The sequence below is a fragment of the Lactuca virosa genome, chromosome 9 (genome assembly GCF_052849685.1).
Source record: "Lactuca virosa cultivar CGN04683 chromosome 9, Lactuca_virosa_CGN04683_v6, whole genome shotgun sequence".
Classification (NCBI taxonomy): domain Eukaryota; kingdom Viridiplantae; phylum Streptophyta; class Magnoliopsida; order Asterales; family Asteraceae; genus Lactuca; species Lactuca virosa.
Window position 1 is genome coordinate 246,174,515 of NC_136434.1, and position 14,292 is coordinate 246,188,806.

At 40.3% G+C, this 14,292-nt stretch overlaps 1 protein-coding gene across 1 annotated transcript; it reads left to right on the top strand.

The window, feature by feature from the left end:
- The first annotated feature begins 203 nt into the window (after window positions 1-203).
- On the top strand, window positions 204-812 carry LOC145140446 (uncharacterized). Its single transcript, XM_079073938.1, has one exon. It carries the CDS (start codon window positions 204-206, stop codon window positions 810-812), a length of 609 nt encoding a protein of 202 aa, XP_078930064.1.
- The last annotated feature ends 13,480 nt before the right edge of the window (window positions 813-14,292 follow it).

Consider the following 14,292-nt stretch of genomic DNA (forward strand, 5'->3'; position numbering starts at 1 on the left):
AAACTACAAAAGGTATGTTCTTCTTCTAGCATTTATGTTTAAAAGTTCCTCATGCTATGCTAGATAGGTTAAGAACCTTGGAAAATTAATTTTGCATGTATCTTAGTAAAACATAGATCCAAGGTTTCTAGGGTTGCATGTACACCTTAGGAGTGTTAGAATGCTCAAAACCCAACACTAGTATCTCCAACCTTGAAGCACAAATGGGGGATATAGTAACATCTATAAGCAAGTTGGAGTCCCGTGGAAAATTACCTTCTCCAACCGAAAAGAACCCAAATGTCAATGTGGTGACCTTGAGAAGTGGAAAACAAACCGGAGAAAGTAGTTCAAAGAAGAATCCAAGGGAAGAAGAGGAAGAAATAGAGGTCATTCCCCTTGAGGATCCTATAGTCAAGAATGATGCACAAGCACGAGTTCCAAAGAAGACTATTCCCCTAGTGACACCAATAGCCACTCAACCGTCATTCCCCTCCCGACTTGCAACTTCAAAGAAGAATATGGAGGAGAAAGAGATTTTAGACACCTTTCGAAAGGTGGAAGTAAACATCCCTTTACTTGATGAAATTAAGCAAATCCCTAGATATGCAAAGTTCTTGAAAGAGCTTTGTACCAACAAGAGGAAGTTGAAGGGGAACGATAAAATCTCAATGAATGAAAACGCATCCACGATTTTACAAAGGAAACTTCCACCCAAGTGCAAAGACCCCGGAATGTTTACGGTTCCTTGCAAGGTTGGGGATGTCACTTTTAGTAGTGCTATGCTTGACCTTGGTGCTTCTATTAATTTCATGCCCTATTTCGGTGTATGAATCATTGAATGTGGGTCCTTTAAGTGAAACCGGAGTCATAATCTCTCTTGCGGATAAATCAAGTGTCTTTCCTGGAGGTGTTTTGGAAGATGTTTTGGTGTAAGTGACCAATTGGTCTTCCTGGCAGATTTTTATGTGATTGATCTAGATGAGTAAGTGTCCTCCAAATCGACTCTAATCTTACTTGGAAGACCGTTTTTGAAGACGGCTAGGACGAAGATCGATGTGTATGCGGGAATTTTGACAATGGAGTATCATGGTGAAACAATAAGTTTTAATATCTATGATGCTATGAGATATCCTAGTGATGTTTCATCTTTATACTTTGTTGATGTTGTTGAGCCACTAACCCAAGAATTATTCGAGTTGTATAATGGTGATGTGTTGGAAATGATTCTAAGCAAGGGGTTCGATTGTGGGAAGCTAGCCGAGCAATTGAAGCGTTATTCTTTAGATCCGGAGGTTGAGAAGTTGGTCAATAATTTAGAGGTGAAGAAATCTACAAGATTTGATGTCAAGCAAATTGAGTTGCCCCCAACCCATATGAAATTGTCGCCATCCCTTGTTCAACCACCCGAATTGGAATTGAAGTCCTACCTCAACACTTGAAGTATGCCTACTTGGGAAAGAACGAAACTCTTTCGGTTATCATATCGACCCATCTAACCGAATTTAAAGAAGAGAAACTCCTCAAGGTGTTGAAGGAACACAAAGAAGCCATGGGTTGGACGATTGCAGATATTAAAGGATTGATCCCCCCCCCACTTGCATGCACAAGCTTTTGATGGGGGATGAATGTAAGCCAAGCCGAGACGCTCAAAGGAGATTGAACCCGCATATGATGGAAGTTGTGAAGAAAGAGATATTGAAGCTTCTTGATGCGGGGATGATCTATCCAATCTCGGATAGCAAATGGGTGAGCCCGGTGCAAGTTGTGCCAAAGAAGACGGGAATCACGGTGGTCGAGAACAACAAAGGTATGATGGTCCCCACCCGTGTGCAAAACGGGTGGAGAGTATGTATTGACTACCGCAAACTCAATGCAAGCACAAGAAAAGATCATTTTCCATTGCCTTTCATTGACCAAATGTTAGAAAGGTTGGCCGGGAAATCTCACTATTGCTGTCTAGACGGGTACTCTAGTTTTCACCAAATCCCGGTGGCACCGGAAGACCAAGAAAAGACAACCTTTACATGTCCATTTGGCACTTTTGCATACCGGAGAATGCCATTTGGATTGTGTAACGTCCCGACCACTTTCCAACATTGCATGGTTAGTATCTTTTCGGAATATGTTGAAAACATAATTGAGGTTTCTATGGATGATTTTACGGTATACGGGAACTCGTTTCAAGAATGTTTGACCAATCTCACCAAAATTTTAAAAAGATGCATTGAAACGAATTTGGTTCTAAATTTTGAGAAATGTCATTTCATGGTGAGTCAAGGTCTCATTTTGGGTCACATTGTGTCTAAAAAAGGAATTGAGGTAGATAAGGCCAAAATTGATGTTCTACAAAGCTTACCTTACCCGACTTGTGTTCGGGAAGTTCGTTCTTTTTTGGGTCATGCAGGTTTCTACCGAAGATTCATTAAGGATTTTTCAAAGATAACAAGACCAATGTGCCAACTCTTGCAAAAGGAGGTTGATTTCGATTTCAATGAGGCGTGCAAAGAAGCTTTCGACAAACTCAAGGAATTGCTTACATCTGTGACAACCGCCAACTTCAAGTCAAAGTCAACGAGTCAAACCGGTCAAACTTAATTAGTACTTGTATGTTAAAAGTTATTCTACGTATAAAAATGTGCATTTGTATGTCAAGAATTCAAGTGTCTCAAAGAATGTATGTGTTTAGCAATGTAAAAACCCTAAAAAGGGAGTTAAACGCATCAAAACACGACTAAGGACCCTTTCGGGGACTTAAAACAATCATAAACGAAACATAACGGGGTTCGCGAGCCTTGAATTACAAGATTATAAGATGATAATGGCTAAAAGTAAATCTCTCCCAAATCTCTCCAAGTATGTGAAATCTCTCCCAAATCTCTCCAAGTATGTGAAATCTCTCCCAAATCTCTCCAAGTATGTGAAATCTCTCCAAGTATGTGAAATCTCTCCCAAATCTCTCCAAGTATGTGAAATCTCTCTCAAATCTCTCCAAGTATGTGAAATCTCTCCAAAATCTCTCTCAAATTTTATAGTCATCCGGGTCATCCCGACCCTTAAATTGGCCAAAAACCGCTTGAAACAGGAAGTTTTATTGAAAAACAGCTAAATAAGACCGAACCCCTCTTAGGAACCGAACCTCTTAGAGCCGAACCCCTCTAATAGGACCGAAGCCCCTCAGAACCGAAGCTGTCAAAAGCGAACTTGTCATAAGCGAACTTGTCAGAACCGAACCCACCTTCTCGGACCGAACTCAGCAAACCAAAATAGACCGAGCCCTCGGTCTATTTCGCTTCCCTCACCACTTCGGACCGAGACCCCCACCTTCGGTCCCTTCTCCCTTCTCTCGGTTCCTTCTCCCTTCCCTTCGGTTCTCACCTCCTAAGAGCCGAACCTCGCAGGTTCGCTCCTTAATGCTCGGTTTTCGACTACTTTCGCTTCCTAAGCCCGTTTTTGACATTTTTCACGAGGATTTTTCACCAAATTCATATTTTTATCATTTTAAACCCCCAAAACTCATATTTTATTTATTTATCAAGGATTTATTAATTAAAAATCATTATTTTACATTAAGAGAAATATCTAAGGATGTTTACACCACAAGTGGGTCAAGTGTGCCCACTTTCCTTCCATGTGTCATCTCCTCATTAGCCTAACCCTATCCACATCACACAAACCAAGGCACACATCCCTTCAACCCTGCCACTTGCTCCAGCAACATCTATATAAAGAAATCCCTGGAGGATTTCTTTGCTCACTTTGATCAAATCTTTCACTTACACACTTCTCAAACCTTCAAGAGAGCCTCTTTTTCTCTTTACTTCCAGCCACTTTTTGGAAGTGTTCTTGAGCTATTACCTCACTTTTTGGTAAGTATTCCACCTAAACTCAAGTGTTATTCCATGTTTTCATATCATCTTTGAATCATCTACACACATTTAACACCAAAAATCATTCTTAGGATCATCCAACACTTCACGTGTTCATCAAGTGTTCTTGACTTGATACTCCTCGTCTTCGACCTTCCATTCTTCAAGAAATCACTCAAGGTGAGTTCATACCCCTACATTTTCCAGTTTTCTTCAGTTTTCAGGGGGGAATATAAGTTAAAACACCAAATCATATTCAAAACTTAACTTGACAGCTTACAACAGAAAAGTTGTGACCTGTTCACGAACTGTTTTACCCAACTTAAACTTAATATTTTTCAAAACTCTTTGATATTCAAATAGTTCAGGTTTATACCTTTAAAATGACTATTTGCACATCTCCATACGATTTCTCTACAATTTATGGTGATTTTTACAAAACTGCCTATCACTGCAGCATCAAAGTCGGACCAGGTTGTGAAGATGAACATTTTCACACTGGTTTGAGACCACCAAAAATTATAGGAAAATTTATGGACATAGTAGACTCCTTTTCCAAACACTCAGAGTTTACGGATTCAGTTTTTGACATACGACGATTTTTCAGTGAATATTCTAAAACAGTGACAGTTAAGGATAAAACTGTCAAAAACATGTTTAAGAGCTATTCACACCTTGTAACATGTTGAGCAAGGTGTGTACGATTTACACTTAGTATTTTCAATGTAATTTTATTGAAATAAAAGGACATGAATAACAAGGTTTCATTCAAACATACAAAAACTATAATATGTATAGTTTGAGCACTTCATTCAACAAAGAAAAACAATAACACAATCGATTTACAAAACAAGTATTTCATTACACACTACGTGAACTTGTTAATGAATAAATTTGTGAGACATTCTCCTTCGGGGTACTCTTAAGTACCACAGAAAAGTCCTGTAGTTATAATCAGAATCTCCTGGAAGGAGAGCGTGATAGTTGTGTATAGATCTATACTGGGTCTAACAAACCCGCACCTAAGCTGCTTACAACAGCTAAACCGACAGGTCTGGGGTAACAAGTGTCATAACATTTCGATGCCTGAAGAACGTCGCATACGAGGCCTCCTAGTCTTTAGTATGGTTATAACATCTCACATGGGGTATTAACAAAACATACAGTTCATAGGAATTCTAAGATTCTCACAAGGGAGTTTTTATTTAAATATAAAACCATACATAAGTATGACGATTTACTTACATATACTAAGTTTTGGTTCAGTTAAGACTACAACAAACATTTTAGAAAATATTGGATTTTCTGGAGACAAACTTATAACAAACAAAAAGGAACATCATTCATTTTTCATTCATAAGTTGCTTATGGACTCACCAGCTTTATGCTGATACTCTTTCAAAACAACTTGTATTCTCAGGTAATCAGTAAAACAGGTAATCACAAGATTTCTGAAATCAAGACGCTAAGGCGTAGATTCTTTTTCTATATTTTGACATCATATGTAATTTATTCGAAAACATGTACTTTTGAAACGATGTAACCTTTTAAATTATATTTATGATGGTTGTGATTACTTTCTTCACTATGGTTATGATACTGAGCATGACGTCCTCCGCCCCCGAACGTTTCCGCCGTTCTGGTTTGGGGGTGTGACAACATCCGCCCCCATCATACAAGCACCAAATTGGGATCTCCCCTTCAAGATCATGTGTGATGCAAGCAATTATGCTATTGGCGTCGTTTTGGGTCAAAATAATGGAAGAGTCTCCCATGTGATCTATTATGCATCAAGGACACTAGACAATGCTCAAAACAACTACTCTACCACGGAGAAGGAGCTATTGGCCATAGTGTTTGCTTTGGAGAAGTTTAGGCAATATCTACTTGGCACCAAAGTTATAGTGTATTCGGATCATGCGGTTCTCAAGTACTTGATGACAAAGAAAGATGCAAAGCCAAGACTCATCCGGTGGATCTTATTATTGCAATAATTTGTTTTGGAAATCCGGGACAAGAGTGGATGCGAGAATCTTGTTGCCAACCACCTAAGCCGGATCATTTCAAATGAAACTCCTTTCCCGTTGCGGGACGAGTTTCCGGATGAGAATCTCTTTTCCCTTACTCAATCTACTCCTTGGTATGCCGATATTGTTAACTTTTTGGTCACAAAAAGGTATCCCGGCACATTCACACGTGCTCAAAAAGATAAGTTGAAAGTGATGCAAAATATTACGTGTGGGATGAACCTTATTTGTGGAAACATTGTCCCGATGAAATCATTAGGCGATGTGTGCCCCAACAAGAACATCAATCCATTTTGAAATTTTGTCATGAATTTGCTTGTGGGGGACACTTCGGACCTAGCAAAACTTTGAGAAAAGTTCTTGAGTGTGGACTATTTTGGCCAACCATGTCACGCGATTGTTATATGTTTTGTAAAAGTTGTGAACGGTGCCAAAGGACGGGAAACATTTCACAAAAGAACCAAATGCCACAAAATCTCATCCTTGTTTGTGAAGTTTTTGACGTATGGGGGATTGATTTCATGGGCCCATTCCCCGTCTCATTTGGCAACGTTTACATCCTCGCGGTTGACTATGTCTCAAAATGGGTTGAGGCCAAAGCCACAAGATCGGATGATGCCAAAACGGTTATCGACTTTTTAAAATCTAATGTCTTTGTGAGATGTGGTGTGCCTAGGGCGTTGATTAGTGATCGAGGGACGCATTTCTGCAACAAGATGATGGAGGCTTTATTGAAGAAGTACAATGTGACCCATCGTGTCTCAACCGCCTATCACCCTCAAACGAACGGTCAAGCGGAAGTTTCAAATCGTGAGGTGAAGAGTATTCTAGAGAAAACAATGAATCCGACAAGGAAGGATTGGAGTTTGAGGCTTGATGATGCCTTATGGGCCTATCAGACCGCTTACAAGACCTCGATAGGAATGTCCCCCTTTAGGTTGGTTTTCGGAAACCCATGTCATCTACCCGTCGAACTAGAGCACTATGCATTTTGGGCGGTCAAGCAATGCAATTACAATGTTGATGAGGCGAGAAGACATAGGAAGCTTCAACTCAAAGAGCTAGAAGAATTGATAAATGACTCTTATGAAAACTCGAGAATTTACAAGGAAAAAACGAAGCTCTTCCACACAAGTCCATCACCCGGAAGCATTTTGAACCGGGGCATAGGGTCTTACTTTACCATTCACGATTGAAGTTATTTTCGTGCAAGCTAAGGTCAAGATGGATTGGGCCCTTTATTGTGATAAAGACCTTTGACCATGGGGCGGTGGAAATCCAAAGTGAAGAAACGGGACAAAATTTCAAAGTCAATGGGCACCGTTTGAAACCATTCTATGAAGGTTTCAATGCAAATGCTCTTGAAATCATCCATTTAGATGTCCCGAGGTGTTGAAGCAAGCTAAAAGGACGTCTCGCCAAAGACGTTAAAGAAGGGCATTTTTGGAAAGCATTGTCTTTCATGACTTTGAATTCGAATAAAGGAGTGATGAAGATGTTTTGATGTTTATTTTGAAGTTATCTTTGAAGAAAATAAGTTTTCCAAGTGTTTTAGCTTTCAAATGCAAGCCAAGAATCCCAACAAGTTGAAGCAAAACGAAACCGGAAACTTCAATAAGCACGCGCCCGCGTGGCCCTGCGCGCCCCCTCTACGCGACCTCACTGTGCGGCCGTGCAGCCTTGCGCGGGTTGCTTGCACGGATGGACCTGATCGATGAAATAAGCTCGCGAAGAAAAATGGAAACTGCAACATGCACGCGGCCGCGTGCCGTGCTTGTGCGACCCGTGCACCTGGTGACGACCATGCCATTTTTTGTTGACCAGCTTTGACCTTTGTTGACCGGATGGATTAATGAGTTGACTAACATTGACTTTCGTTGACCGGAACTTGACCATGGATTAAAACTCCCAGCACTTCATCTTCTTCAATTAACCCTATCAAACTCCCACCATTCTCTCTCAAACTCTCAAGAACACAAACACCCACCTCCCATTAAAATTCGATTTCCCGGAGTTCTACCGGTCGGAATACGACGAGGCCACCGCCATTCTTCACCATTTTTCATCCTCTATAAACCCCACCCAAAATTTCCTCCGATCTGTTGCCGGAGTTAGGGGCGCCACCACCACCATCTTGCCAACTTCCGGCCAACTTCGGCCACCTCTCGCAATTCTGACACCACCAAAGTGTTTCTTATTCCAAGCTCTATACATCCCACCGAACAAAACCTCAAAATCTCACCAAAAATTTCGCCGGAAATTTTGAACCACCACGAGCCGCCGCCGGATTTTTCGCAAAAATCAAGTTGAAAATATTGTTTTAGTGAACAAGTCTTACATTTTGGCACCCACGAACAACCACAAAGATTGGGGTGCACGATAGCGGGTTTCGGGTTCAAGTTCAATTTTTGGGACAAAAAACGAGTGAATCGGTTATCTTCTTTTCTTGGATTTCTTTACATTGCATAGTTCTAATACGATAATTGCATCCAATTATGCTTTGAAAATTATCTAGGATCGATAGTTATTACCCGGTTTGTTTGGAAAAATTGGTTTGAGAATAGTTGAAATTGGTTAATTTGCTTGGGAATTTGTTTAAAAATTGTTTAAACTTTGGTTGGGATTTGCTCATTTTGTCTAGAAATGTTGCCGAATTTTTGTTAGAATTGTCAAATATAACCGAGTGGTGTTGTTTAAAACCGTTTTGAATTGTCAAAAAGTTGGGTGTAATTATTTATTGGAATTTTTGTGTTCTGTTTAAATATAGTTGAATTATTTTGACAGTGGTGAGGGAGGGATTACTTTGGTGGATTGTTTTTGATATTGTAGGTCTTGGAAATGGCCAAAACCAAAACTGAGGCGCGCCCTCATGGCTCATCCATTGATCCTAACCCGCAAAAGGATGCCGTCGGAACTTCACGAAAAGCCACTGGAAAACGAAAGAAAAGTGGAAATGATGGGAGTGGTCCTTCCCTTACAAAGGCGGAAATCAAAACATACCGGTCAAACCTCTGCGGACGTCTAATCCGGCCCACAAAGTTTTACCACGAGGAGTCAATGAATAAGCTTGGGGTTCACATCGGTTTGGAATCTATGTTCCGTGGTATGGGTTGGGGTGACTTTCTCAACCTCTGCGATAGGACCTACGAAGAACCCACACTAGAATTCTTGTCCACTTTCGCCACTGACAATGAATCTGAAGTCCTCACCTTCCGATTACAAGGCCAAAGCCACGGACATTCATTCGAGCGACTGAACTCTATCATGGGAGTAGACCACACAAACGCCACAACCATCCGTTCTCAAGAATACGTCAGCTTCCTGCGTTGCCCCAACGCGGAGTTTTGGTCGCGAATTACTGGTCTCGACACGTTCAATCCGAGCAGCCAGAGGGCCAAGCACATAGTCCATCCTTGTTCGTGCATTGCACACCGCATTCTCACCACCAGCATTTTCGATCGCCTCAAGCCCGGTCAAATAAATAGATGTTAACTTTTCTTCCTAGACTGCATGAGACATCGCGGATCCCCTGATTTCTCCACATTTTTCCTTGATAAATGTGAGGTCGTCCGTCAGCGCACCACGGGAGAGATCCATATTGGGGGGCTTATTACCATCATAGGTCGAGCCGTTGGCCTAGACTTTCCCGCTCCCGATTACTTGCCCGTTGATCACTACCAGCCCAACTTCCTACTGGATTGTTTCGCTCTTTAGCGAGCGGAAATGTTGGAGAGTCAGGGCAATGACTCGTACAGTTGGCTTGACGGTGACAAGCATCCGGTTTATATCCTCCCCAGTTGGGTTGGTGATTCATTTGCACCAAATGACCCTGACACTTGGCTTCGTCCAGATCAGTTGACTCCAGCAGGTGTGCTACTCGACTCTGATGACGAAGAGCAGGAGAACGAAGAAGATGACGACGAGCTTCCCGAGGCAGAAGACCATTTTGACCAGCCTCCTATGCAGCAGCATCAGTATCAGCCACAGCAGCAGGGGCGACACGAAATCCCAACATATTTCCCCCCTACATTCTTTGACCTGTTTGCCACAATGTTCTCCATGATTCAACGTATCGACACTCAAACTCAGGAGAACACACGAGCTATTCAAGATGTGGCGACTCGTGTTGACCGGCTGGAGCAATCCTTCCCACCCACTTCCCGCCAGGTCCAGGATATGTGGGATTACCACTACCACCACGGGCATTTCCCGCCGCCCGATCCTCCGATTTAGGTCATTTCTGCCCTTACCTTAAGCATTGAGGACAATGCTTGTTCTTAAGCTTGGGGTGGGGTATTTCCTTTTACTTTTTCATGCATTTTTTTAATTAGGTTGCATAACATTTTAGTTTTAAGCTAATTTGCATTCATTTTTTTATTTTATTTTTATAAATTCCAAAAAGATTTTATTTTCTTCTTTTCCACTTTTTATTTTTGCATAACATTTAGCTTAGGGCATTAGCATTCATGAATTTTTGTTATCTGTTTATTCTCACCCCCTTGGATGTCATGGAACAGGTTCACAGTTATTGTATCATTATTGGTCCAGGATCTTGTTGCTATCTCACCCATCGAACCGGGACCACTAGCTGCAGTTTGGGACTTCATACTTGGGATCAGATGCTGGAAGCTTAAAGGGGTAAGTGATCATGGCCAGGTAGTTTCATGAAGAATTATGCATGCAATACTAACAACTGTAGGATATACTATAGCAATGGATGTTCTTAGCCTTGCGGTCCATACCGCCAAGAGGATCATACTTGATCACGTTTGAACCGTTAGGATGAAGCATTGGTGCTTGTCCCCGAGTAGAATCCATATCCGGTCTCTTTACATCACCATATTTTTTTTTGCGATTTCCTTAGGATTTTAGAGAGTCTTTTAGCCCACATTTGGACATTTTCATTATTTTTGAAAAATCACAAGTTTGAAAAGGATCCTGCATATTTACGCTCCACACATGGTCATTTTCACATTTAGACCATTCGAATTATATTATTACCCTCTCGGTTCCACTTACATACTTTTGGGAACCAAATTTTGAGTCAAAAAGTGTTCTTTTGTTGAAAAAAAAATAAAAATAAAAGCAAAAAAAATCCCAAGCAGATTCCAAGCCACGATTATCTTGGATGGGTGAGCGGTTCAATTATTGAACAAATTTTCCTACATTTTGGTCACCCGGCGTTTGATACTTATTTATTTGTTTAGGAATGTTTTGTTGTATATAGATCGAGTTGTTTCTTTTCGCAAATTGGTGATGTTAGAGAGACTATCGAGTCGGATACTACGGGAGGTTTGGGCCAACACTTAGTGAACGGATTCCTACAACGGTGCCCGAGCGATGAAACCCAATCACACTTGAGAGTGGCCGACAGACGTGAGATCACGCAACTTTCGTGATAAGAGTGAACACTTCAAAGAAGAGCTCCACACGAGCCCGTCCAACTGCTTTCTCCCAACTACAGATGCTCTTCATTGTATGCATGTTCCATTGGGGCTGTGACCGACCATCCCTCCTTACTCACCTAGAGGAGTTGTCCTGGCTGTGGTTTATGGTTCTATTGTCATCGGATGAAAAATTCATGAGATAATAGCAAGATCAATTCTGACCATGTTGACTAACGTTGATCAGGTTCCGCAGTTCTATCCATTCTTTTTATTTTTCTTAGGATAGTTCATCCCGAGTTCATTTTAGTCTTGTCTTACTTAAGGACAAGTAAAGTTTAAGCTTGGGGTGATTTGATAGTTTCATTTTATTCACTTCTTTTTATAGTTTATTTTAGCGCATTTCATCCGCATTTTAGTTAATTTCCATGCATATTTTCCTTTTTGTTATTTTATGGCCATTTCGGGTATTTTCCAGTTTCGTGAACATAATTGCAGATTTTAAGGAGACTATCGGTGCAGAATCTTTGGGAGGCGATTGGATTTGGAGGACAACAAAAATTTAGGGCTTGGTGATAATGGAGTTGATGCTTGGAGTGGGCTTGCTTATTAATTGAAGGCTTGGAAGAAATAAACTTTAAATTTGCAAGATGCGAGAGAATGTTCGAGCGTGCGGAGATTGATGACCGGGCGATTTCGGAAGTTATGGATCATTTGGAGAAGCCAAATTGGGCTTAAAATGAAGTGAACTTAAATAAAAATGGGCTAGAAGCTGTTTGGACTCGAACTGGGCCAAGTGGGCTAAGCTGTGGAGGCCCAATATTGTGAAAATCGTCAAATTCTAGTCAAAGTCAAAGTCAAAAGTCAAAGTCAAAGTCAAAAGTCAAAGTCAAAGTTAACAAGTCAAACCGGTCAAACTTAACCAGTACTTGTATGTTAAAACTTATTCTATGTATTAAAATGTGCATTTGTATGTCAAGAATTCAAGTATCTCGGAGAATCTATGTGTTTATCAGTGTAAAACCCTAAAAAGGGAGTTAAACGCATCAAAACACGACTATGGACCCTTTTGGGGACTTAAAACAATCATAAACGAAGCATAACAGGATTTACGAACCTTGCATTGCAAGATTTTACGATAATAATGGCTAAAATCAAATCTCTCCCAAATCTCTCCAAGTATGTGAAATCTCTCCCAAATCTCTCTAAGTATGTGAAATCTCTCCAAGTATGTGAAATCTCTCCCAAATCTCTCCAAGTATGTGAAATCTCTCCCAAATCTGTCCAAGTATGTGAAATCTCTCCCAAATCTCTCCAAGTATGTGAAATCTCTCCAAAATCTCTACAAGTATGTGAAATCTCTCCCAAATCTCTCATAGTATGTGAAATCTCTCCCAAATATATCCAAGTATGTGAAATCTCTCCCAAATCTCTCCAAGTATGTGAAATCTCTCCAAGAATGTGAAATCTCTCCCAAATCTCTCTCAAAATCTCTCTCAACTTTTTATAGTCATCCGGGTCATCCCGACCCTTAACTTGACCAAAAACCACTTGAATCGGGAAGTTATATCGAAAAACAACTAAATAGAGCCGAAACCCTCTTAGGAACCGAACCTCTTAGAGCCGAACCCTTCTATTAGGACCGAAACCTCTCAGGACCGAACCTTCTGAGGACCGAACCTTGCATGAACCGAAATCAGCCGAACCCTCAGGATTCCCTTGAGCATTTTTCATCACCATCAAACACATATACACTTCTTAACCATCAAGAGAGCTTCTTTTCTCTCAACTTCCAGCCACACTTTTGATGTGTTCTTGAGCTATTACTTCACTTTTTGGTAAGTATTCCATCTAAACTCAAGTGTTACTCCATATTTTCCTAACACTCTTGGATCATTTACACACATTTAACACCAAAAATCGTTCTTAGGATCATCCAACACTTCACGTGTTCATCAAGTGTTCTTGACTTGATACTCCTCGTCTCCGACCTTCCACTCTTCAAGAAATCACTCAAGGTGAGTTCATATCCCTACATTTTCCAGTTTTCTTTAGTTTTCGGGGGGGGGGGGGGGGGAGGGGGGGGAATACAAGTTAAAACACCAAAACATATTTAAAACTTAACTTGACAGCTTACAACAGAAAAGTTGTGACCTGTTCACGAACTTTTTTACCCAACTTAAACTTAATATCCTTCAAAACTGTTTAATATGCAAATAGTTCAGGTTCATACCTTTAAAATGACTACTTGCACATCTCCATACGATTTTTCTACAATTTGTGGTGATTTTTATAAAACTGCCTAACATTTCATAAACGAATTCGGACCAGTCTGTGAATATGAACCTTTTCACACAAGTTAGAGACTTTTAAAAATCATAATAAAAATTATGAATAAACTAGACACGTTTTATAAACTCTCAGAGTTTATCGATTTAGTTTTCGACTTCGTATGATTTTTCTATGATGTTTTCAAAACAGTGCAGAAAGGTTAAAAACTAGCTACATAGCTTACCATATCAACAACACTTTGTAGTATGTTGAGCAAAGTGCATAACACTAAGTTCCTAAATGTTGAATGTATTTCTTGTTAGTTTACCATCATAAACAGAAATTAGTCATTCATGTTAAGTTTTTTTTTTCCATTCATTTCGAACACATATAATAAACTACAATAAGTATAGTTTATGAATTTTCGATAAAAGCATACTACATGGAAAAGGTTTTACTCTCAAAACAAATGGGTTTTTCATATACTACATGATAAACTATAATAGTAATAGTTTATGGATTTCAGATCACTAATTTATTTCATAAAAGGTGATTTCACTTCCACCACGGAAGAGGTTTTATACTCAAACTATATGTAAACTAGTTAACGTAAGTTGTGAGACAATTCTCTATCGTACTCTTAGAGTACGGGTTCAAAATCCTGTAAGTTATAACCAGAGTCTCTTGTAGGGAGAGCGTGATAATTGTGTATAGATCTATATTGGGATTGACACCCCACACCTCGCTGCTAGCTACAGCCGG

Bases quoted from the DNA above. Each gene is read 5' to 3' on its own strand.
- LOC145140446 (XM_079073938.1), top strand. From the start codon at position 204: ATGGGGGATATAGTAACATCTATAAGCAAGTTGGAGTCCCGTGGAAAA.